The sequence below is a fragment of the Zosterops lateralis genome (genome assembly GCF_965231275.1).
Source record: "Zosterops lateralis genome assembly, chromosome: 7".
NCBI classification, from domain to species: domain Eukaryota; kingdom Metazoa; phylum Chordata; class Aves; order Passeriformes; family Zosteropidae; genus Zosterops; species Zosterops lateralis.
This window is the reverse complement of record NC_139767.1, coordinates 22,911,839-22,937,523: the sequence shown is the minus strand read 5'-3', so window position 1 is coordinate 22,937,523 and position 25,685 is coordinate 22,911,839. Positions and strand designations below refer to the sequence as shown.

The following is a 25,685-nucleotide window of genomic DNA, read 5'->3' as shown; positions in this document are numbered from 1 at the left end:
CAGTGTGTCTATGCCTTCTGCCCATGTATCTGCCTCCACAGCCCCTCTTGCCAGCCAGAGTGCCCCATGCTGTCACAGCAGCCCCAAAGGATGCGCAGCTGGGTGGCTCTGATGCTGGCTTTGGGGAGAGCTCAGCACCTCACTCCCCAGTCTATCACTTCAGTGGCACTTGTGTCACCAAATCGGAGGTCTCATGCCAGAGCTGTGCCAGACCACCCCTCCCCCCATGCTTATTTTGGGTGCCCCCTGCACCTGGGCTAAGGACAAGGCACAGTCCCAGTACCTGGGTCACCCTCCTCCCAGCTGCCATGTCCCAGAGGTGGAAATAGCATTTCCTGCCTTCCCAGCCAGGCTGCCTAGCAAAGGGCCTTGGACCCCTCTTCCAAAACTTCCCCACTAGGTGCAGACAGGCTGGGAGCCCCGGTAAAGCAGCCAGGGCTCTCTCCTCTTTCCCCTCCCACTCGTCTATCAGACCACCATCAGCTAATTCAGCACGCACACACACACACATTGCACACACACACACATAGCAGCATGTGGATCCAGCCGGGGGCAACCTGCTGTCCCGGGGGAAAACCCTTCATGCCTCCCTCCTGTCCCCAGGAACAGGGGGTGAGGAGGGGGTGGTGAACATGGAGGAGGCACACCATGGAGCTTTGGTGCCCCCCCCCCAACCAGGAGGTGGCTGTACCCCAAGCAGGCAGGGCTGGAGGCAGCTCCCCATGGGCACCCAGCTTTGGGTGGGGGCGTTGGCCCCCAGTGAGTCACCCTGCAGCCACCACCTCCACCAGCTGTGCTGGCTGTGGGTGTGGTGCACCCTCAGCTCTCCGCCTGGGATATCCCCAGTGGGTGGAAGCTGTCAGGGGGCAGGAGCAGCCTGCCCAGGCGGTAGAGCAGCCCTGAGTACCAGTGCACACCATCCCCCTGCACCCCTGGCCACCCCACTAGGCTGTGGTAGAGCCGGAGTGGCCAGAAGGCCAGCTGTGCCAGCTGTTGGTCCTGCACCAGAGCAAAGCACGAGGCCACCACGCCGTCCACCACCAGTGTCCCGTGGCGTGTCAGCGGGGCGTAGGCTCCCACATCTCTCCGGTCCCACACCCGCACCACTTCAGCAGGCTGCAAGCCGCCCTCCCCGGCCACCACCAGCACGAAATGTCCCGGGCGCACGAGGCTGGCGAAGATGGGACGGAAGTGGGCGGTGGGCGCCGAGGCGTTCTCTGCCACAAAGAGCAGGTGGGTGGGCGTCAGGACCAGGCGCCGCGGTGGCTCCTGTGTCTCGATGACGTGGAAGGTGGTGAGGGCACGGGGCTCCTTGTCCAGGAAAGCCAAGAAGTCACTGTAGGTGGGCCGGCCTGCCCCGTCCATTGCCAGCACTCGCTGGCCTGGGCGCAGTGCCCACAGTGGCGTCTGGGCACCGTCCTCCAGCGTTGCCAGTGCCCGCCCGGGAAAGCAGCCCCCCGTCTTCGCAGCGGCTGAGTGCTCTGCACAGGGAGAGAGAGGACAGGAGGGTTACCCATTAGCCAGACCCTCGTTTCCACTGTGCATAGACACCTTCCCAGTCTGCCTGGCTTGGCCCACCCTGCCCTTGGCATAACCCTGCCCTTGGCATCACCAGTGTGAGCTTGTCCCCTACACACCCCTGGCCACCAATCTCCCCCAGGTACCTCATCCCCCAGCCACCACATCACCTGAGGTGGCACCTGGGGACTCCAGCATGGTCCTAGGGCATTGAGCCTGCTGTACAGAGCCAGGTCCCAAGCCCCAAAATAGGCAGGGGAAGTGGGGCACAACCACAAACCACAGCCTGAAATGTGCAAAACACTATCAGGGGGCACCTGAAGCTTGAAAAAGCAGAGGCAGAGCCCTGAGACAGTGGCAGGCTGAGAAGCAGAGTGCCTGGTCTCACCCTACATACCGCCACAGCATCCCTGTTCCCTGCAGTGCTGGTCCTGGCTACTGCTTGGGAGGATGTTGCAAGAACAGTGCAGGATGCAGCACCCTTTCCCAGCACTGCAGCAGCCCTCCACCCCATGCTGCAGTCCTGCTCCCTTCGCCCACCTGCTCACCCCTGCACCACCAATGCCAGCCAGCTCCTGCTTCTCTGGGTTGTAGGGAGTTGTCACAACCTGTGGCCATCATTGTGCAAAAGCTACCAGCCCCCTAGGTAGGACTTCCCTAGTGATTGCCACAGGGTAAGGGACCCAAACTCTTTGGGCTTGTCTCCTGGAATGGTGGCACAAGTCTCCTACACCTCCCCAGATGAAGTGTCACCAGGTGCCCATTCTGGAATTTAGCAGGGGAACCCTGGCTTCCCCAGGAATGGTGGTTAGCTACCCCAGCAGCAGTGCTCCCCCAGGTCCCAGCAACTCCCACCCTAGTGTCTATATGATACTCTCCCACCCTCTGCCAGTGGTATCTCTCCTCAGGGTCCTGCTCCTAGCTCTGCACTGTTCCATCCTTGAGCTCTAAGCTCCCTCTCAGGGCCCTCTCCCAGCTCTCTCATCTAATCCCTGAATGTCTCCACCCAAATGGCACTGCCCCCATCACTCCCCAGGTTGGGCAGAGCCAAATCCCAGCCCCCAAGCCCATGAAGAGAGGCATCCATCTCTGGGACAGAATCCTTTTATTGCTCAGATGAGGTGCAGTGTCTGCCCTGTCCTTGCCCCAGAGGCCAGGTCCCAAATCCTGCACTCTGCATGCCCTGGCAGGCAGCAGAGCCTTGGGGAGGGGTTGCATGAGGGTGAGAGGAGTGCCTGGCAGAAGTGGATGGCAAAGGTGCTGGGCACAGAGGGGTAGGTGGGTGCAGGGAAGGACCCGAGAAGACACAATACATACAACAGGCCATGTGGCCATCCATACAAAAATAAAAGCCATTTACTAAGAGGCAGGGGCAGCCCGGCTGCCCTCTGTACACAGCTTTGAGGGGATCAGGATGTGTACCCCACAGCCTCCACCACACAATCCTGGGTTGCTCATGGCCTTGGGGATAAATATGGGGGTTCCAGAGCCCTGAGGAGCTGCTGCAGAGTGAGGGGAATATGACCAGCCTCTAGAAGCCCTTCAGGGCCTCAGGGCCCCAATCTGCTGCTTGGGTTATGGCATCCCTCTTCAGCTGGTCCAAGGGGAGCATCCCAGGATTCAAAAGCCTCTGTCTTTCTCCAGGGGCACAGCCCCACTCCTCTGGCCAGCCTCATGGTCATGGGGTCATGGTCCTTGCTTCGGAGCCTGGCCCCGCTCCTCCTGCCAGCCCCACAGGGTGCCCCGGGGCACGGGAGTCCTGGTCCTCCGGCCACGTTTTGTCCCTCTTCTTCGGGGGTGCATCACTCCCTCTCCGCGGCGCGGTGGCCCCACGTCCATCTCCGGCCGGCGTTGTGCCCGTCCTGGCATCAGCACGGGGAGCGGGTCAGCGCGGGGGGCCCGCCTGGCGTCTGGGGCTGTCGAGCCGCTGGCTACGGGCTAGGGCAGTAGGACAGGCACAGTGCGGTGGGAACTGAGCCCGGGGCCGAGAGACGCGGGGCAGCACAGGCACTCCGGCCCCGGCCCCGCCGCGCGCGGTGCGTGGCACACGGGAGTGCGGGCGGGTGCGGGCGTGTGTGCGCTGGCACGGCCCTGTGTCTGCGTGTGCGAGGGCTCCGTGTGCAGGCACGGCCCTGCTGCACGGGCTCTGTGTGCCCGCAGCCGCCGAGGCTGTCTCTGTGTCCCGCAAGCCCGCGCACAGGCAGAGCCCTCCCCACAGAGCCCGTGGTGACAGCGCGGCCCCTCCCGGCGGTGCGCGGGGCGCTGCTGCCCTCTGCAGCCCGCAGCCAGCGCGGCCGGAGCCGCATCCCGGCCAGGGCCGCTCCTCCCGGGCCGCGGCGGAGCTTGCCCCCCACGTAACCCCCTCCGGACCACGGGCAGGGCCTGAGAGCAGCTCCTCCCCGTCCTCCACCCCGCCGCCCCCACTGCACCGCACAGGAGGAAGCGAACACCACCAGCGACGACAGCACCCCTCAAAGCACCGCCCAGCTCTGCTCCCCTCTGCAGGTGGTGCTGCGCAGCCGAGAGCTGATCCCAGGGTACCCTGGCCCGTCCCGGTCTGGATGTCCCTGACACCATCCCTCGCTAGGCAGGGATGCACAGATGCTGCTGCGACAGCAGAAGCTCAAAAGCAGCCAGCAGTGGAGCAGGGCAGGGCTGCATGAGGCTGAGCATGGGCACTAAAGGACTGCAAGGGCAGAGGCAGGGGAGACAGGTGCGACAGAGGGCTAGGCTGGGGAAGATAGGGACGTGGGCTGAGAAAAAGAGGAGAATAGTAAGGGTAGATCAAGAAGTAGGTTTTTGGGAGCCATATGGGGAATTTGCCCCATTGTACTGGCTGGCCACAGGTGTGTGACTCACTCTCCACCTGACTGTCTGACCCAGATAGAAAAATCAGGATGCAAGAACTGGCACCCCCTGCAGGAACACCCCACCTAGCCAGCCAGGCTTCCCGGGTATGCTGCAAGAGGGGATCTGGCCCCCAGCTCCGCTCACTGCCCCCCACCCCAGACTTACCTGACTTGACAGAGCAGTGGATGTGTGCCTTGGACTCGTAGTAGACCCAGTCGAAGCCAGCCTCCACAGCCAGGCGAGCCAGCATGCCATACTTGTTGCGGTCCCTGTCCGAGGTTGTGATGTCCACAGCTCGGCCCTCATAATGTAGTGACTCTTCTGAGTGGTGCCCATCCTCATCCCAGCCCTCCGTCACTCTCAGCTTCACCCCTGGCCACTGGTTCATGACAGAGATGGCCAGGGAGTTCAAGCGGTCCTTGCAGCGCTGTAGGGTAGAGGGACAGGGTCAGTAAAAGCCTTTTGGAGGGATGAATTAGCTGCCTGGTTGGCAGGCTGCATCCCACCATGATTCCATTAAGCCTCCCTGGACCCTCAGGCCCTTGGAGGCTGGTCCAGCAGAGGAAGATGTGAGAACATGAGGTGCCTTGTCTATCCCATGCTCTCCAAACTTCCTGCAGAGCCTGATACCCCACCTTTGGGCAGAGGAGTGTGCACCCAAAAGGGCACCCTTCTCCTCCCTCTCTCCCTCAATTCCAGGCTCATTTGAGAGCCTGTTCAGCAACGCAACCTGGGCTGGGCTAAAACACGTTCTCTGCTCACCAAACACCTGCCCTGTGCTAATTGTACCCCAGCAGTTCCCATCTGACAGGAGGAGCTTCAATCCTGCTGCTTCCTGGCTGGGAGGAGGTCCCAGGGACCTTAGAGCTGTCTCCAGGCACAAATGAAACATGTAGCCTAGTCCTCAGCACATGGTATGGCTCCTCAAGTCCTGTGTAACAAGGACAGAGCACTGGGCAGCCTCACGGCTTCAGCCACCCTCTGCTCCTGTGGGAAGTGCCAAAGCTGCCCAAGAGCTGGAACAGAAAGAATGTGGAGTGAAGCCTTCCCCTCTGTGCAGCACAAGGGCTGAAAATCCTGGGTTGAGGAACAGCAGCAGATCTTAAAAGCCCCAGATCTCGTGGCCACGGAGCTCACACATGCAAGTAGGCACCTGTGGCAGTCCTCTCCAGCACGCAGAGGGATGTCAGCCCCAAATGCCTGTTTTACACTGTCCTCCCAGCCTTATCTTGCCTGCCCCACATCCCCCAGCTACAGCTGAAGGTCAAGGAAAGACCAAAACTCTGCGTGCTTGACCTGCAAAAGTACAGCCCCAGCTTCTGGTCCCTTGCCCTGCTGCTAAAGGGATGGAGGAGAGATAGAAAAGGTGTAGGAAAAGGAATGTGGGAGCTCCTACACAAACCAGGTGAATGGACTAGAGCTATGCAGCCCAGAAAGGAGATTCTGTGAGATCCTGAAGAACCATAGAATTGAGTGAGTTGCAAGGGACCCATAGGATCAAACTCTTGGCCCTGCACAGCACACCCTAAGAATCACACCAAATGAAACTGTGTATAAATCTTAAGGCAACTTTAAAAAGACAAACAGAGACTGGAATGTTTTTACATTGGCTCCGAAGGCTGAGGTTCACAGCTACAGGTACAGATGGTTCTGAGGCATCCAGCTGGATCAGGAGTCCCATTGTCACCACCCAGTGCTTGCTGGGTGGGAGAGCTCTGCCTCCACAGAAGTAAGAGACTCCAGTGGTCTTCTCACTGCCATTCCCCAGGAAACAAGGAGCCCCATAAAATCAAGGCAGAGGACAGAGCATTCATGGTCATGTGCAAAGCCAGTCCTGGGAAGCATTAAATGAAATGACTGGACAGCAACTTAAAAACCAGCCACTGCTGGGGACATTTTTGCATGATGCCCAGCTCAGTACTGGAGCTCCCCACCATAGTATGCCATGGGTCTTGAGACAGTTACAGCAAGCCACGGCTTTAAAACCTGATGATGGCTACATCCCCAGCCTCAGAAATGCAACACTGCCTCCACAGGAACCAAAAATGTAGCTCCTCACCCTATCCCCAAGCACCTGCTCCTATCCTAGGAAGGTGGATGCTGCTGCTCTCACTTGGCAGGGTCCAGGCCCTGGGAAGGGCAGTGCCAGGCAGGCCTTTGCCCCACATGAGGTCTGCCGTCATCCCACAGCTCTCTGGGCGTGGGGAGATAAGCCAAGAAGGTGCTGGACAAACAGCCTGCTAGGTGAGGGGAGGAGGAATAGGGAGGAGAGTGACTTTTGTCCCCGTCCAGCACCACCGTGGTGCCACTTGGCACATGTGACAAGCTGTTCCCAAGGTCCCCAGCCCCACCGGGGACCCTACAGTAAGGGAGTTCAGCACTGGAAGCAATGAGGGAATCCCCTGCATTCCCCAGCCATCACTTCAGGCATTCCCTTGCCATTACCATGCCAGCACCCTGCTCTGGGCACCCCTCCGACCCTCAATGCCAGCTTTTCTGTCCTCCAGGGGCATCCTGCACGCACAAAAACAACGAGACTGTGCAAGCCTCTTCCCCCAAGCAGGCACAGCGTCAGGCAGAGGCCTGGAGCACCGTCCCCGGCTCTGCCGGTGCCATCGGTGGCCAGCAGGTGTCAGAGCGCGGGAGGGGACCGGCAGGGACCGGCAGGGAGCAGGTACCGATGGACAAGGACCAGGCAGGCACAGGCAGGTCGGGGAGGAAGCAGGTACTAACGGGTGGGGAACTGGTGAGCAGGGCAGCAGCGGACAAGGAACAACCATGGATCGGCAGGGAAGAAGAGTAGGAAACGGACAGGAATGAGCAAAAATAAATAAGGAGCACGCAATGATAAGCAAGGCTGAGCAGGTGGGAATGCGCAGGGAGCAGGCACAGGAGGCAGAGAAAAGACAACAAAAGACAGGGATGGACAAGGATGGGTAAGGAGCAGGCAGGAATGGTCAGAAACCACATATGAGCTGCAGGAAATAGGCAGGGATGGGCATTGCCTGCCCAGGGGCTCTGCTGCCTGCACGAACAGGTAGGCAGGGACCAGAAAACTCATAAACATGGACTGTCCATGGGCTCTGTGTTCAACGATGATTGCAGGGAGCGCACAGCTTGTCCCTGTGGTGATGCAGGTGACCAGACACCCCCAGCTCACATGCAGAATGGGGCCCTATATGACCACACTAAGCTGGTGGCTCTGCTGTCCCATGCACCCCATGGTGAAGATCATGGGGATGTTGGGCTGGGCTGAGCAAAGAAGTTCTATCCACCTTCCGCCCAACTTTTGCATCTCCCTTTTTATGTCCATACCAGGACAGAACTGTGTCTTGTGGGGCAAGCCAAATCACTTTAGGGAAGGCAGCAGGGTGAAGTTCTAAGATGGGGTGCAGTCGGCAGGGACCCCAGAGTCATCTTAGGGGAAGTAAGAAAGACACTCAGGTATGACCACAGTCTCAGCAGAGGGGTTGTGAATGGACTGTGCTTGGCCACAACTACTCCCATGTCCAGAGCTTGGCCAGGAGAAGAGGGGTCTTTACTAGCATCTCCTCCTGAAGTGAGGCTTCCCCCAAAGGCAGCCAAAAGTCCTACCCCGAGGTCTTCATGAGAGATTCCTCACCACTGCCTGGATGGTTTCGGTGTCAGTTGGACAAGCAGTGGCTGCAAGGGATGATGGTTGGGGTAGGGAGAGGCTGGGTTTGGGACTCCATGGGGGCAGGGGACCCATGGCATTCCTGGGCCAGGCTGCTGGGGAGAGGTGAGGCGGGTTCTGCCTCCAGCCTTATCTCAGCACCTCCGAGTGGGACCAGTGAGAGCAAACACACTGGAATTCTTGAGGAAGATGAAACGATAAAGGAAAGGCGGGCAGAGAGCAGCACTACCCACTCCTCTAAGCAGGCGACATCTTCCGGCTGCCTGGGACACCCAGACCCTTGGACTTGGGGAAAGAAAACAGGTTTGAAGTGAGTCAACAGCAGTAAAAGCCAGTGCTCTGGGGGAAGGGACAAGGAGTTGGGTCAATGGCCTTTCCCAACCCATAGCAACACAGACATGGTGCCAGCACTAGAGTTCCCATATCTGGGGGGATCTCCCACAGCCAGGGGCCACAGGACAATCCCAGAGGGCTGTGGAATAGCAGCAAGAAATCATGCCACCTCCATAGCAAGAGGAACAATTCCTTGCAGAGCTGCCCAAGGTGCAGTGGTACCCATTTGTGCATGGATGTGTGGTGGTCAGGGACCCTGCTGGGGTAAGAGCCCTCATTTGTGCAGTCCAAGAAGACCAGGATGTTTCTAGGTACTCTGTCCACAAGGCAGTGGTACAGCATGAAATGTTAGGCTGGCATGCGGGACATGGAGATCTCCCTCCCCCAGGTGTGCTGAGGGGCACTGGTTGGGTTGCAGAAGGTGGTGGGAGCACTCTCAGGAGAAAACACAGCAAGAAGCACTCTCCTGCCTCCAATGATGTCATCCACTTCCCCGATGCATGGACCAGAGGAGCTCACTGCTTCCTCAAATATCCCTGAAGCTGTTCCCCAGGGGAGGCAGGTTACAGCCCAGCCCCAGGGCTTCAGTCACCAGCAACCACAACTTCTTTAACTCCCCAAGCTTGCTGCCTTGCAGGGGATCCTGGTCCCTCTGCTACAGTCCCCAGCCTGAAAACCAACCTGGACTAGGGTTCCTGCCCTAAGGGACCTGCTCTGCAGGCACACAGGGTTGCAGAGCTGTCAAGCCAGCACCCAAGAAACTTCTCCTCCCGATGTTATGAGCACCTTGGTCAGAAATTCTGGCCAGGGCCTTACTCAGTGTCTACCATCAGAGACACTCATGTTTACCCACCTGCCCACCCCTGACCGGGGGGTGCAGTGGTCAGAAGGGCAGTCCCAGCTCCCCTCTGCTTCCCCCAGGAGCTCGTTCAGGCTGTAACCCTGCTGAGGCTGGTGGCCAGGTTTCTTAGCAAGGCCGTGCGGCTCCTTATCTGCATTCCTGAAACCCTCAGGCATTCTCCTGGCAATATTAAAACACAGAGTAACCTTCGTCCAGCATCACCCCCCCTCCTCTGCTGTCGTCTGTGTCGTCCACCCCCCCATCCCTCCTGCCAGCCCAGGACACTTGTAAGCTGACTGCAACACGGCATTTGCAGTAACAGGTTGTCCCCAGCCCTGAGCACAGCAAGCAGTTCCCACTGAGCACCCTTCACCATCCCACACGAGACATGCGGGAAGAGGGGGGACAAGGTCAGCAAGAGCACTCCTGGAGCCTGCTCTCCTCCCCGCCAGCACACTGGGCTCTGGTCTGTCCCTCGGATCCAACAGGCAGGCTGCCTGCTCTGCCAGTGGGGAGGCAGAGTAGGGGGGCAAGGGCAGGATGGCTGCGTGGGGCAGGGTGCTGCCTGGCCAGGGAACAGCGCAGCACAGCTCTGCTGGATCGAGGCAATGTGGGAGGATGCTGCTGGATCGGGGGTAGTGTGGCATAGCTCAGGGGCACCAGGGCCGGCTGCTGCCAGCTGGGAGTGCAGGGTTATGCCAGCCTGGGAGCCAGCGGGATGAGAGTTGAGGGCAGCAACGCAGGGCGTTCCTCTGGGTGCAGCCTGACACGGATGCCACAGGCTCCGAGGAGCAGCGGGGCAGGGTGCTGCTATCTCGGGGACAAGGTGCTGCCGGTTCCGGGAGCAGGGTGCTGCCGTCCCGAGGCGCGGCGTGCCGTCCGACGCGCACAGCGCAGCCCAAGGGGCAGAGCTTTGCAGCGCCCGGCGAAGGGAGATGCACTCGCTGCGCGCCGGCAGCCCGGAGCCGGCACCGGGATGCCCGGGGCAGGACGGGGAAGCCGCAGCGCGGGGCCCACACGGTCCCCGGAGAGCGGGCAGCGGGGCGCTCCGGGGCAGCCCCGGTGCCCGCAGATGCCCGGCGCGGGGGTAGAACCGGGCGGCAGCGGTGCCGTACCTGGGTCATGAGCCGGTCGGCGCCAGTGTTCTCCTCGTCCTTGAAGATGATGTCGGGGTTGTAGTTGGGCGTCAGCTCCTTGAAGCGCTCCGAGTTACGCGCGATCTTGCCCTCGTAGCGGCCGCTAGCCCCCAGCGTCTTCTCGGGGACGTTGGGGCTGAACTGCTTGTAGGCGAGCGGGATGAGCTTGCGGGGCGGGCGGCGGCGGCTGCCCACCACCCTGCCCGGCCCGCAGCCGCGCACGGCCGGCGCCAGCAGCAGCGCGCACCCGCTCAGCAGCAGCAGCAGCCGCGCCGGCTTCATGGCGCGCCCGGCGGCCCCGGGGCGGCCCGGGGCACCGGTGGCTCCGGGGTCCCCGCTAGGCTCGGCCGCCGCTCCCGCCGCCCGGCCCGGGGCTCCCCATGCGGCGCGCAGCCGGCGGGCAGGTGCCGGTGCCGGCGGCGGCGGCGGGGCGCGGCGGCTGCCCGGCGCGGGTGCGCTCCGGCTGCCCGGTGCGGCGAGCTGGCGTCGGCCCGCTCTGAGCTGCCGTGGCCCGGCGGCGGCAATAAATAGCGAAGGGCCGTTTGTTTTGGCAGGCGAGCGGCCGCTTGCGGGGCGCGGGGCGCGGGGTTCGGCGCTGCCGGAGCCCTCCGCGGTTTGCGACTCGGCGGTCAGCGCGGCGAGGCTGGAGCCGGAGCCGGAGCCGCCGCTGCCTCCGCTCCCCGGGCAGGAGTGAGAGGGGAAATTGAAGAGATCCGGGACCGGGAACCGCCAGGACCGCACCCTGCCCGTGTCCCAGCCTCCCAGCGCCCTCCCTCTCTCGCCTCCTCCCCGTGGAACCTGCCCCGGGCCGCCCGCAGCCTCCTCCCCCCTACCGAGCCCCGCAGACCACCCCTCCGGGGGTGCCCGCCGCCACCTGCCCCCCGGGGCAGCCCCGCCGCCGCCCCGAGGCGCGCCCGGCCCGCCCGCACCCTTCGCCCCCCTTGGCGGGGCGTCCCGCGGGGCTCCCTCGGGAGGAGCGGGCGCGGGGTGGCACCCCCGGGGCTCCGGCCCCCGCCGCGCCGCCTGCTCGCCAGGGGCCCGGGCCTGCGGGCGGGGATCAAACAGAGCAGGGAGGCAGCTGGTTGAAATTTAACCACAATATTCTCGCTCCCCATTGTTTCCAGGGAGGCCCGATATTTCCACAACAGGATTATGGCATCTGATTAACTCGCTGAGACAACAATGAGGGGCTGGGATGGGCTTCCCCTTCTAGCTGCCAAAAGGGGAAAGTAAATATAACACCCTGATTTCAGGAGCGAGGGTTTGAAGGGCCCCCCCCCGGTTCTCCCCCAGCTGTGTGCCGGGGAGGGGTCCCACACAGGTCCACTTGCACACCCTCTGGTTCTCTAGGATCTTCCCAGGTGAGGCAGTGCCTTGGGATGCCCACACACACACAAACTCTCTCAGGAATGATGTTCCCTCACCAACTCTTCCGTGAGTGTGGGGCACAGGTCACTCATAGGGGATACACAGTAGTCAGGTTGGAATAGCACAGCCAGACATCCAGTTCTGGCTGTAGGGCTGCTCTCAGCAGGACTCTGCTGCTCTCAGCAGGACCAAGCAACCTGGGCAAGAGAGATGCAGGCTGGGGAGCCAGCATCACCCACAGACTTGGGATGCTGCTATCTAATGCCCCCAGCAGACCATTTCCTTTGCAGAAGCTGCAAGCAAAGTGCAGCTGGTCAGAGGTGTCTTCATCAGGTTTTCATACTCAGTAGCCATAGTTCATCAGTTTTTTGTACTGGTTTTTACACTGCATACCCAAAACCAGTGCCCAGAGCCTCTGTGAAGACCTGCCACTGAGCAGGATGGTAAGATGCAGCTGTCCCATTGCTCCTGCACGTGATGGAGCTAAGGTGCCTGGCCAGCAGCCCCAGGCCACCCCACTTCTACACTTCTTTGGCTGATCCTTCCAATAGAACATCCTGATCAGCATCAGCAGAGAAAGCAGAGAGGAGGTACCACAGCACCATTCTCCACCCCTGCCCTTCGCTTCTCAGGGATGCAGAAGGGACACAACTCTCTGTGCATCACTAGCACAGGAAAATTAGACCCTCTGTACCCTGGACTAGATTCACAGGATTCTCCAGGGTGGTTTGTACTCCCAACAAAAGGAGCCTAGCTTCCCACTTTGCACATTACAAGACTGTGAAGCAGGACGATCTGGGATAGCACTGCATCTGGAGGCTGCAGCACTTCCCCAGGGAGAGGTTCCCTAAGAATGAGATTGTCACAGACTCAGACCTCCAAATAACTTCTAAAGCCTGCCAGCATGCAGTGTGCATGTCACAAGCTGCTGTCCCCCTCCCAGGAGCTCCAGGCTCACAGCCCTTGCCCTGCCCTTGCTAGTAACAATATTCATGTCCCATGGAGACCTAGGTTGGAAGGCAGGGCATTGGGTTTGGTGGTGACAGCAACTCCTGCCCATGCAGGAGCCGTGGCATTGTGCAGTGACAGTGGCCTGTTGCTGGGTGCAGAGTCCATCACCTCTCCGTGCACCATTCCCAACGTCAGCCAGTTCTCCTGCCAGGCAAAGCCTGCAGGCACATAGTGCCGAGTGGGACAGGGACACCAGGCACAATAGGGTAGCCAAACTGGGTGTATGGGGAGGCAGCTGGAGACAGGGTTGGCATAACCAGTGTTTGAGGGGGAAAAATCCCCCCGGGGAGGGGGATTCCTGCTTGGCCAACTGTTGGGAAGGGACCCTTGCTGTTACAGTGGAGGTGGGAGAGACGCAACGTCTGTGCCTGTATCACATGGCATTTCCCTCAACACTCGGTCACTCTCGGGCACCTCTGGGACTTCTAGCCTGGACGCCAGGACGCACTGTTCCTGCCTGCATTCCGATAGGGCACCAGTGCCTCTTTCCTCTGCCCTTCGGCTCTCCCCACCAGCGCATCCCACTGTCCCTGCCCCGAGCGGCAATGCAGAATGCCGCACACCCCTCGCTGGGCTCCCAGGGCTGCCCGGAGCTGGGCGCTGCGCAGGGTGAACGGGCAGTCTAGGTGGTGCTATTTCTCTATTTTTGCACTGGACGGCTTTGGGATTTTCCTTTCCCTATTCGCTGCCTTGGTCGTCTTCTTCTCTCTCTCTCTCTCTCTCTTTTTTTTTCTTTTCCTTTTCTAAAAATACTTGACAGCGATTGAAAGGTCCCTTTAATCGAGGCCACAGAGCCCTTATTAAGGGCACGGGTCGGGGTGCTGGGCCGTGCCCAGCATAACGGCTTCATTAAACCCTGCGAAAACTAATATTTATGGAATCAAATTTATGGAGGCCGAGGCCGAACTTGTGGCCTTTAATGTGTGTCGGGAGCTCAAATCCAGCTGGCTCCAGGGAGGAGGGGGTGGGGACAGTGAAGGAGACCCCAGCAGGACAGGATGAGACAATATGTAGTGACATTCCCCGGACCTGGCGACAGCCTGGGCCAGGGAGGAACCGGTGGCCCCATGCTGGAGTCCTGAGGGCCAGGGTCCCTGCGGTTCCTTGGGGGACATTGGCAAAGCTCTTTTTCCTACAGTCTTCACTCTCCTGCTTTTATTTACCCCTGAGCCATGCTTCTGCATCCCCACCTCCCATTGCCTTGGGAGAGGGGTGAATGGAACAGGATCTGTCCCTGCAGCAGGTCTTTAGGGCTGCTGGACACTCCACAGAGACTTAGCAGCAGAACGGGGCTGATGAACAGCATCCCTGGGACTGGCTCCCCTGGACTGAGTACCCCAGGGAGAAGCAGAGACACAGTAATTCACAGGAATGACCCAGGGATGCAGGTGCTGGTTTGCACCACCCACTCCTCCTCTATAGAGTCCACCAGCCACTGGCACAGCCAGGTTGGGATTGTTTCAGCCCGGCCTCTCCCAGTGATGTCTCCTCAGACCCAAAGGGGATAGACAAGCTGGATGCTCTCATTGGGGTGATAAGCACTCCTCCTGAACATGCTGGCAGGCACAGGGCAACAGCACAAACCCCAAGCCAGCATAGAGCTGAGACCAGGATTGCAATAGAGCAGCTCCTATGCCTGAGATAGAGTCCATATGGATGGAGCAGAGGTTGCACCAGGGACAACCTGGTAACAGAAGATACAGGAAACTGTTAAGCTGCTAAGCTCTTGCTGGCCCAGTCCTACCCCTCAGCTAGTAGCAGGACTCTCCCTGGAGGCAAGTGCCTAGCAGGCAGACTCAAAGCTGCCAAGATAAGATGTTTGCAGACGGGAAAATGCAGTAAGCTACAGCAGTCAGCACAAGCTCCTTATCCCATAGGTTTCCCTTCTCACCACCCACCCTGCCCTGCATGCTGCTCCCTCAGAAAGGAAATATAAAAAGCAACTGGTTGCACTCGCCCTGGGACTGGTCGGCTGTGGCCCAGCAAAGGGCCTTTCATTCCCCTTCCTCAGACACAGGGACTGCTCCGGATGTTTTTGTTTCCCCCTTGCTGCCCAGGAGAACAGGCAGCATGACTGCAGCTGGCCCAGCCCCAGGGACCAGGGCAGCTGGGGGCATGGGTCCCTGTCCCAGGAGAGCAGCACTACTGGCTGCAGCCTGCCTGCTTCCTGGCTCTCTGCCTGCTGTTTTAGGACCTGGCTAGAGCACAGGAATGGGGTCCCAGCCCTGATGGAAGCATGTGGACCCAGGGGCTGGAAAAGGAGAGCAGGAGTGGATGGATGGATGGATGGATGGATGGATGGATGGATGGATGGATGGATGGAGTGAGTGTGAAGGGATGGAAGTGGTGTTTTGTGTCCAGGGAGCATCTGTAACCTACTCCCAGGCCTGGCAGCATTCAGTGTTGGTTGTCTCCTGCTCCTTGGAGGCCAAAGCATGGATCAACCCTGTATCACCTGCCCAATAACTATGGTGGAGGTGCCTGCAAAAGTAGGGTGGCCCACAGCCCATCCAGGGCCTTTGCCAGCCTGCTTCTGCAGGCACCAGCACATGGTGTGTACGCTGATATGGGACAAGAACATGGGCTGCAGCCCCCTCAGCATGCTGTGCCCCCACGATCTGGGCATCCTCTTGTGCCATCCTTGGGCATACCCCAAAACACATACTCCACTCAAGGTGAGGCACAGCATGGCTGGGAGCTGTGTGCTGTGCCACAGCAATGAGCTGCTGTGACCTCACTGTCCAGGTCACTGCAAGCCCCTGGGACATCAGGATTGGCCTGAGGACAACCCAGCAACAACAGAGGTTAGCAATGTCCCTTCCTAGACACTACAGGCCTGGTGGAACAGAGCATGAGAGGGAATCTCACCCAGATACAGCCCTTTATTGAATACCCACTCAAGAGCAGCCAAACCCCACAGCTCTGCCAGAGCCACAGCTGTCCCACACCCACTGGCAGGATCTCTCCCACGTCTCTCTGGTCCAGCACTGGCTCTGCCATGAGAGGAAGCCTGGACAAACTCTGGAACAGGGAAGAGTTAGAAAAGCTGTTTCCTGAAACACTGTTGAAGAAAGGAGCTCCATCTCCCCAACTAAAGACATCTTGGGAGGGGAGGTCAGGGCCCACCAGGAGATGCAGAGAAGAGGCAGACGATCCATGGGTGCTCTGCACTCTCTCTCTTGGATGCTGGGGGAAGCAGAGACCTCAGCAGGTTGGCAGCAATCTCTCAGCTGAAGAGCCCTTTTGCCTTCTTTGGCTTGGCCTTGGCTGCAGGCAGCCGGGGCTTCTGAGATGGGGAGGAGGCTGGCTGGAAACAAAGAGGAGGCAGTGTCAGTTCCACCTTGAGGAGTCATGTAGGATGTGTGCAAGTGTGCAAGCAGTGACATTCCTGTCATCTGTGTTGTGGGAGTGCAAAATATATACACATGTGCAATCACACACTCGGCAGTCAGGAGGCATGGTGTAGAATGGGCTAGGAACCAAGCTGAGACTCCTAGCCCATCCTGGATGGGCACAGTGCTTAGATGAGAGGAGGGAAAGGAGATGTGGGCCCCATCCTGGCAAAGAGAGGTTTTCTAGAGCTTCACTCACTGAGGTTCTCTCACTGGAAGATGTTGTTTCATCCTCCTGGGATGGAGCAGGTGGATGGGGATGCTCTGTGGTTTCTGTAGTGGATGCTGTCTTCACGTCATCCTCTGATATCACAAAAAGATGCAATTTGGGATTGAAATAAGGGACTATGGAACATTGCCCAAACCCACTCTAGGAATTATGCTTGGATTGGGAGCCCAGCCCATGGGGGGAAAGTGAAGGGGGTGGCTGTTGCATGGGGTGAGCTGCACCCGGGGCCACACTTCCCTTAACCCAGGAAATGGGGCTGAGCAGTCGAGAGGAGAGCTGCATCACATGCTCCCCATGCCAGAGACAAGGAGCTCCTCACCAGAGCAACGCCGTTTCCGAGCCTGCTTGGCCTCCTGCTGTGTCACTGCAGTGTAGAGCTGCTGCAGAGCAGAGGCAAACGCCTGCCCTTCTCCTGCACTGCAGATCCGGGGCAAGGTCTATGGGAAAAAGTAGAGGCACCATCACCCTGCCAGGAAATCACTTGCCAGGTCACCCTGCCACGGGGCTGCTGTGGGGCAGAGAAGGGGCTGTGCCCCCCTCTGCCTGTCAGGATACATCTGTTTTAGAGCAGGACTGCAGCAGAGTTTGTGGGAACAGGCAGCTCTGGCACTGGGTGGGATGTGGCTGCTCCCAGCTGTGCACACACACACACTCACTCACACACACAGACACACACACACATGTGCACACTCCTGTACACCTGCTCTGGACAGTGGGTTGCCTTCCCATTGAGAGGCAGACTGCAGAGGCTTTGGGGTCATTCATGAAATCCCAGAGATAAGATCGCTCTGGAAGGGCTGTGGCTTCCATGCCTGGAGCAGCATGGGCTTGCCAATATGGACAGTGAGCTTTGGGCAGGGACATGACCTAATAAGAAGTGGGAACAGGTAGCCCCTGCCTGCCGCCACAGCCTCCAGCACAAGACATCTCTGGTGGCCCCACAGAAAGTGAAAATGATGTGACAGTGAGATGAGGGATGCCCAGGTTTGCTCCCAGTCTGCCAAAAGAGCTCCTGCCTCACTGCACACCCTTTTATCCCTCCAGACTTGACACAGGAAGCCCCCCTCCTCCTGCCTGCACCCCTTGCCAGTGGGATGCCACCTTTCCTGCTGGGCCATGCTGATGCCCATGAGAGATCTTGGCAGGCTGTGGAAGTGCCACACTCCACTGGGAAAATAACACAGCTCACAGTGCTCAAACAAACATGCACAAGGATTGGGAAGTACGTACGTGCCCTGGAAGGGGTGCTGGCAGGGGGGTGTGGGGCACAGAGTGGACCTGCAAGTGCAGGTGAGTGTAAGCATGATGACGTGCATAGGGGCTGTGTGTGCAGCAATGTGCAAATGAACATGGCTGTGGGTGCATGCATGGCTGATTATGTGGCTCTGTGTGTTTGTGTGTGTGTGTGTGTGTGTGTGTGTGTGTGTGTGTCAAAGGTCTGAACACACTAATCTCTGCCCTGCTCCACACCCAGACAGCAGGAGAACAAAGTGTAACAGATAAGGTAGGATCCTCTCTGGGCCAGGAAAGTGGGGAGGGGATGGGGACACTCAGACCCACTCAAGGCCAGAGTCCAAAGCCTGACCCCAGCTTCCCAGTGGCAGAATAGGTAGGCTGAGCCCTTCTCACTGCACTGATACCAGGATGGGTTGGCTGGTGCCCAGACAAACACTTTCCATGCAGGTCTCATCTATTCTGCTGGAGTCACAGGCATGAAAGGTCCTTTGGGTGTAGGAAATGCATGGCACTGACATCTGCTTTTTGACCAGCTGCTATACAGGTCATCCCCTCTGTCCCTGCCCACTGCCACTGGACGGGATGATGCTCTGCTGCCATCATCCCACCAGCATCCCACCAGCATGCCTGGGATTGCTTGGTACTGGGCAAGCACACCTCCCAGTGCCTCATTGTCCAGCCTCAGAGCTGTTAGCTGTTCTGGCTCATCACAAGGTCCTTGAGAGGAGGAGGGATGCTGAACACCTCAGGCACCCCAAGGATGCTCTGTGTGTCTCACCCCACAGAGCCAGGGTTGCACCCAAGGTTGCAAAAGCAGCATCCAATCTGGGAAGGTGACTGCACTTCAAAGGTAAAAGAGGGCCTGGTCACGGGTGGCTGACACAGCCCAGATCAAAGGCACAAGCTGGAGTCATAATTCAGAGAAAAGCAAACAGCAGTTCCCAGGAAAGTCAGGAATGGCAATGAAGTGAGCAAAGTGTACTAGATAGCACTGCGTGGGTCAGTGCCCCAGGAGGGTAGTGGAGTCTCCTGCAGAGCCAGCCAGCTCTGGGTGCCACTACTATGGTGCACACCCCCTCTCCCTGCCACCAACAGATCTCTGGGGAATGCCAGGGCAGTGGGGCAGGCTGTGCATCCGGGTGTAGGTGCTGCCCAATCCCCTCCACTCCAACCCACCTAGGATTGTGCCTGGGATGTGCCTCGAGCCCCAGGGCTGCTCAGGCTGCTCCAATTCACAACATTCAAGAAGGATCTGGGCAGGGCAGCTGCTCACTTAGTGCTCAGCCCCAGCTGCCCAGAGCCAGCACAGTGTCCCCATGGTGTCCCTGGCAGGCACCCAGTGTCCCCAAGAGTAGCGCACACACCCCCACTGAGGTGGCACCTTGGGGAGGCACTGGGAGAAGAGTGCCCAGTGCCACCGGGGGGGGATTGGGCATCCGGGGTGGCACAGGGGTCTGCAGGTGCAGGGCACCTGCTGCCTACGCCTGCGGAAAGGCTCAGCTCCAGCAAGCCCAGGATGGAATTCAGGAGTCAGCGGCCACTTCCTGCCGCTGCCCCTCCCGGCGGCTGGAGCCCGCGGGCTCAGGGCCACGGGGTGGCCGGAGCTGGCCCGCGGCGGGATTGGGAGGCTGCGCTTCACAGCCCCGGAGGGAAATGGGTTATAACCAGAGCTGGAAGCATTTCCCTGCAGAGCTATGACTCAGCAGGGAGCAGAGCGTGCTGTGCCAGTCACTCGCCACCTGATGGCCCCGAAGGCTGAGAGGGACAACGAAGTGTCCCCTAAAGAGCTGGACGGGGGACAAGCCCTAGCAACAGTTGATTTTCCCCTTCCTCCTTGCCCCACTGCTCCATTCCAAGCTGAACCCTGCTGCAGACAACTTGTCCCCACTGCAAGATCAGCCCTGGCCTCTGGTGATTTGTTTTTCCCTGATTACCCATCTCCAGGATAAACATGATGTCTGAGGTCCAGGGAGTTACTCAAGCAGAGATCTGGCAGCTGGGGGAGTGCTGGCTGGGTTGCCCCACACAACTCGCCGGGCACCAGGGAGTTGATGCCTCAGGAGCTGGCATGGCTTGTCTGGCCTGTTATGACTACCTGGCCACAAGGCCAAGTGGGATGCCCCAGTATCAGGAGGGACTCAAGGCTGCGGTAGCGGCACGGGAGACTCCACAGCACACCCTGAACTGTGACTGGGGCAGGGGGAGATGCCCAGCAAAGGGGGGCAGGTGCCCAACCTCACACTGAGAGTAAGTGCTCACTGACATCCCCACGGTGTGGAGGGGCAGCTCAGAGGGAGCTGGGCTGCAGCCTCACTCAGTGACCCCCAACCCAGAGGGCTCTGCTACAGGGCTGGACCCCAGTGCAGAGATGCAGAAGGGTCAGTGGTGGGCATGGTACAGAATCTATCTCCAAGGCACTCTGCATTTACACACCCCCTGCCCAGACTCCCTTCTCAAGGGGGCAAAAGGGACAGCAATTTGGATGTCCTCTTGACAGTATGAGCAGAAGGGGCACATCACCCAGCACAGCACCATGCCACCAGCACAGAAGCATCACCTTTCCCTGGCCCAGGACGGGTTTGTAGGTAGGCTGGATCCTGCTGGGGCCCCGCACCACTGCCAAGCACCAGAGTCTAAATCGGTCATGCTCAAAGCTGGGGACTGACCCTTTCATTATCACACCAGACGTTCGAAGCGGTTACCAACATTCTTCACTACAAATCCCACATTCCTATTTTTTAATATATTTTTAACTGGAAAACAGAGCGAATGGGGCCTGTTTGGAAATTACAGCCTGGCTGCTGTGGCTTGTATGTCAGATCTGCCCACATTCCCGTGGCCAGCCTCAGCACATGCTCCACAGGGGCACACTTAATAATTCCTGCCGGGGATGGAGCCAAGGGGTGTGTGCCAAGGGGGAGGATGGCTTCCCCAGGCTGCCCCTGCCAGCAGGCTCCGTGGAAGCGGCGTGGTGGAGTGACAGACCAGGAATGGCAGAGTGGTTCTCTGGCTCTGGGCACAGCCACTGCCACACTAGCATGGATGAAGTCTGGTGCTGCTGTGGCAGTTGATGGTAGGCAGAGGAAGGGCTCCATGGCTGGTGCATTCCTGTGCCTCATGGCCAGGCTGCCCTTGGCACTCTACCCTGCCACAAGCTTTATGCATGCTCCTGGGATTGAGGCTGGAATGGCTTGCTGGATCTTTGCTGGGCGTCTCTACCCATCAATGCCAATGTCAGTCAGGCTAGGGAGAGACCCACTATGGGATCCAGATGGATGCTCACCCATCCTCTGCCAGCAGCAGAGGATCTGTCTGCAAGAGAATAGATGGACAGGGTTGAACTGTCCCCTTCCAGCTGGTATCAAGGGCAGGGAAAGGGGGTGCTTATTCCCTGGGATGAAGCAGGCCACATCAGCCCAGTCTCCTGCCCCAGCTCCCTTGTGGGACAATGACCCTCTCCCTGGGGACAGAGCCACCTCCAGGCACCACAAGGTGCCCTACAGTGACCACTGATGCCCTTTCCCAGCTCCTCCAGCCCTTAGATCTACTTGCACCACCCCCCCACCCCTGCCCAGGCCTGCAGCAGTCCCTGGGACACTGCACACCCCAGAAGCAGGTGGCTAAAGGACCAGCTCTGAGCTCACATTGTCGTTGTCTCCATCCCCCCTGTCATGCACTCCCAGGGGACACGCAGCAGCAGCAGCAGCAGCAGCAGCTAGGAGAGCTGGCAGTGCTGCCAGCCCGCCCTTGGAGCAGGCACGGGCAGGATGGCCAGGGCTTCACAGGCAGGCAGCCAGGCTGAGCACACCTGGCAGGAAGTGGCGGTGCCGGCAGGGGAAGGCAGCCGGAGAGCTGCTGAGAGGTGAAAGGGTCACCCCGGGGAAGAGCGGGTGGTGAGGCTGGGACAGGAGCATCCCAGCCCGGCCCAGCCCAGCCCAGCCCGGCATGGCACAGCACTCCTCCCAGCACCGTTCTGGCCCTGCTGCCGGCAATGTTTTCCTTTCCCCCTGACTTCAGGGGCCTTTCCAGCGAGCAAATGTCAGGCACATAAAGAGCGGCACTGTGAGCGGAAGATGGAGCGAGAATGCCTGCCCGCGTCCCTCCGTAAGTGCTGTCTCACACTTCATCAAGGCAGCCTTTGCAAGCGAGGCACTCGCTTAACAACCAGCAGTCTATGCTGGCCGGCGACCGCAGCAGCCCCGCCGCTCAATACCCTTTTCTTTTCTCCTTGTGCTGTTTTTGTGGCTTGGGTTACAGCCTTTCTCGTAGACACTGAGCGGAGGGGCGTGGTGGCAGCGGGGGCTCTGCATTGTGCCGCCGCCACGCCGGGGTGGATGCTGGCTTCCCCCATGCAGGGATGCTGGGGGGGTTCTATATCTGCCCTGCCCACTCACTACTGCATCCAACGCGCAGGGATAAATCCCAGGGAAAAGAGAGTCAGCGGCAGAGCAGAGGTAGGGCAGGAGTTTGCAGCATCTCCTCCCCAGTCATGTGAGGACCAACCCACCAGGAGCAGCCTGGGGCTTGACAGAGACCCTGTGGAAGGTGAGTGGTTCCAGCCCCAGTGGGCAGTCCCTACCCCATCCCATTTGGAAAGAGGCTCTCCTGCCAGGCTGCCAAGCAAACCCATGGCCATCCAAGCCCTCCCCCTGCCCAAGTGCCAACAAACTCCCTGAAAAAGAGCATTGCCTAGCATTGCCTCCCCACTTGGGCAATGCTGGGAGATATTGGACCTTGCTGCTCAGGGTGTGGTGGCAGCTGCTGGTGGCACTTCCAGCTCCAGCTTGACTATGGGCATTTGTCCCCCTGTCCTGCAGCCCATGAGGTAACAGCAGGAGAGTCTCTGAGGAAGCTGGCACTGGGTGCCAGTTTGGCAAGGAAGATGGACAAGGAGAAATGCCCTGAAGTGTAGCAGGCCCCAGCATGCCAGGACTAGTGAGGACTTGCTTCCAGGAAAGCAGAGTCACAGACTGATATCTATGGCCTTCACCTCCACCACCTGACCCATCATTGACACAGGCTGCCTTCTCCAGGGTCAAGAACAGAAGACATGGAGACCTGGTGGACAGTATGCCTCCTCTTCCAAAGTGATGGCTCAGGGACCCTGCTTATCTGAGAGGAAGCTGGGTGGCTCACACTGCTTTGTTATTTTAGGCTAACTTGGTGAATATGGATACATCACCCAGGCTTATTATTGTAGGGTTCCTCTGCAAAGTGTGCCAGCTCATGCGGGTTTATTATTGTCTGCTCAGGAAAGCTGGACACATTGCACTGGTCTGTTATTGTAGGGTTGCTCAGGAAGGCCAGCCAGCTCATCCCAGCTTGTTATTATTGCACAGAGCTCATGGGGGGCTGGCCAGGAAACTTCCTGCAAAGTGGGGTGATGGAAAGGGAGCCACACCTGGTGAATCACAAGGATGCTGTGTGGCGATAAGGAACAGCAAAGGGTGGGATCCAGCACCTCGGCTCCACCCAGCAAGGACAGGCCACTCATTCATGGGCACAAGCACTCATGGGTCCCCTGGGACCTTTGGGGCACTGAGGCTGGCAGAGGCAGCAGGAGTGTGGGTCAGGGCTGAGAACTGGCAAAGCAGCCTTCATACTCCTTGAGAAACAAAATCTGGGGATGACAGGAGGACAACCATGGAACTATTACATCCAGTACATATCTAAACCTGGCACACAAGGGCTTAGCTGAGCTAACAGAGCCCAGAGAGGAAGCTGGTGCCGAGCCAGGTGGGATTAGGGGCTTTTGGGGGGAATCTGGGTGTGTTTAGGACCAAGGTTGAGCAGCTCCACCCTTGTGGCTTTGTAGTTCCTCCCAAGCACGGGTGCAGCTGTAGGGGCAGCCCCTGGGGATGCTGCCCCATTGTCACCCGAAACTGCAGCAGGAAGCATTTCTTTGTGGGGCAGGGGGGCAGGAGGGCTTACTGCTGAGCTGCCTCAGGCAGGTCCCCAGGCACATGGCCCCAGTAGGGTTGGGTCCAACATGCCCCAGCAGCCCTGGCACTGATGCTGGCACAGCCACTGAGTCACCATCACCTCCCCCTGCTCTGTGACAGACCGTGTTTCCCAAGCATGGCAGCCGGCTGGTGTCACCCCAGTCTGTACCCAGTTGGTACCAGGTGCCCAGGTGTCCCACGGGCAGTGCCCAGCTGTGCCAGGTGCCCAGGTGTCCACCCAGGCAGTGCCCAGCTGTTCCAGGTACCCAGGTGTCCCACGGGCAGTGCCCAGCTGTGCTCAGTGCAGATGTTGGTCCCCAGCCAGGCACCAGGATTGAGTGTCAAGAGAGCTCTCCATGCACAGCAGCAGCGGCAGGAGGCCAGCCTGCCCTGTGAGCACACAGCCCTTTCATTCATGGCAAAAAATAGCCCCCCGGGGTGTGGTCCAGGCTGGAAAAGCCCCCTCCATCCCTGGCCAGCCCATGTTTATTCAATAAGGGGGGGACACACTGCCCTCTCCCTGCCCCCCAGCCCTGTGCAACATCTCCCTGCCAGAGTGGCTGTCTTGGACGTGATTCGCCGGGTCCCCCCTGGCCAAAACACACAGGCTGAGGCCGGGGGGGAGAGAGGGGGGAAGGCAAAACCCTAAAAAGCACTGGGTTTGTCTCCAGGAGGAGCAGCCCGTGGTGATGTCATGAGAGTTTGCAAGCGGCCACATGAAAGGGACTTGCTGCCCAGGAAATCCACAGGTCAATGATCCTTCAGACAAGCCAGCAATTCTTTAGTGGGCCAGGAAGGAAACCTCGAGGAGCCCAAGCCAAGCCTGCCCTTGCCCTGGGGACATAGTTTGCCCCCAGCCTCATGGCCCCCCAGGATCCCCAACCCTGCTCCACAATCCCTCCATATCCCCTTTCCTGCAGCTGTAATTCACAGCAGCCCAACCCCTCTGCCAAATGGTACCAACTTCTGCCCTGCACTCCCTGGGCACCAAGCCTCTCCCCATAGACTACCAACATCCTAACCCCTGCTCTGCAGTCTTCAGAGTCTGGACCTCTGCCCCACAGACCCCAGATCCTTTCCCTCTGCTGGTCTGGGGGGCAGCACCCCTATTTCCATGGTAATCCATCAGGCTAGGAGTGGCAGGTGATTTAGGGTCAGGCAGTGCTGTGACCTGACAATGAGGATGCAGCAGGGCAGAGGGTTCTCTTTCATGAAGGATTACACTGGGGACAGCTGGGAACACACAGATCAGCCCCCTCAGCCCCCTCTCTAAGAGTCAGCCAGGTTCTCAGTCTGCTCTGGCAGACATTGTAGACATGGGCCCTGAAACTAAATCCACTGCGCAGGGCTCCCCTCCCCATTTTCCATAGGTGTGGGATGCAGTGGCTGGACTGATGAGGAAGATTTTCCTTCCTCCTCCTCATGCAGGGGACATCTCTGGGCTCACAACCAAGCCCAGGCTCTCTGAGGCCAGCTGAGTAGTGACTGGAACCCACTGCTCTCAGCAGAGAGAGAGTCTTTGCGAAAGAGCCAGTTTCGAGAAGACCACAGCGTGGGAGTTCTAGGATGGGGGGCATTTCATCCTGCTGGTACCCAAACTGGTCCATGACTACACTGGACTCCGGGAGGGGACAGGAGCAGTGGAGAGGAGATGGGAGCCCCCACATTCAATGCAAAGCCCTCAGGGCTGTTCCCTCTTCCATCTGGGCCCAGGTTGGGATGTTTGCTCTTGCTGTCCCTGTGTCAGCAAAGAGAGGGGACTCAGTCTCTATGACTGTCAATCAGGCACTTTTCACCAGAGCTAAAAATGCACTCGCAGAAGGAAAACAAAATAAAAACACAAAGCAAAACAGAGAGGTGAAAAATTCCTTGATATTTCTCTCCTGCAAATCCCCAGAGCCAGCAGAGAGGCGAGAGCCCCCGGAGTTTGTCAAGCAAACACTTTCACACCCTTGGCCACGGTCGGCACGCTGCCGCTGGAATGCCAAATATATATTTAAGCCCCGCTCATCAAAGGAGTCTGTTCGGAGTCGGTTTCGGGCAACGTGCATGTGGGTTTGGCCTAGAGAGAAAGCCAGGGATGCGGAGAACTTTTCTTGGGGATGGGAGACAGCTCGCGTGCGCGCACACGCGTGAGATAAATGACAACCTTCAAGGTCGTGTGGCTGTAAGTT

At 59.1% G+C, this 25,685-nt stretch overlaps 2 protein-coding genes across 5 annotated transcripts in view; both read right to left on the bottom strand.

Moving 5' to 3' along the window:
• Nucleotides 1-697: 697 nt before the first annotated feature.
• Nucleotides 698-10,615, bottom strand: IHH (Indian hedgehog signaling molecule; the record flags this gene model as incomplete). The annotated part of the gene is made up of 3 exons (XM_083865836.1): nucleotides 698-1,481; nucleotides 4,534-4,795; nucleotides 10,313-10,615. The coding sequence occupies 3 exons, from the start codon at nucleotides 10,613-10,615 to the stop codon at nucleotides 820-822; spliced, it is 1,227 nt and encodes a 408-aa protein (XP_083721962.1). The 3' UTR covers nucleotides 698-819.
• Nucleotides 10,616-15,377: 4,762 nt separating this feature from the next.
• The window catches only part of NHEJ1 (non-homologous end joining factor 1), a 42,660-nt gene continuing 32,352 nt past the window's right edge, over nucleotides 15,378-25,685 (bottom strand). Inside the window, exons 6-8 of one of the 4 annotated variants that reach the window (XM_083865810.1) lie at nucleotides 16,653-16,770; nucleotides 16,304-16,407; nucleotides 15,817-16,019 (exon numbers count right to left, since the gene is read on the bottom strand). In XM_083865810.1, the coding sequence (XP_083721936.1) occupies nucleotides 15,939-16,019; nucleotides 16,304-16,407; nucleotides 16,653-16,770 (303 nt within the window). In that variant the 3' untranslated portion in view covers nucleotides 15,817-15,938. Of the gene's footprint in view, nucleotides 16,020-16,303; nucleotides 16,408-16,652; nucleotides 16,771-25,685 lie in introns of all 4 variants that reach the window. The other 3 variants (XM_083865809.1, XM_083865808.1, XM_083865811.1) reach the window with 3 other exon arrangements.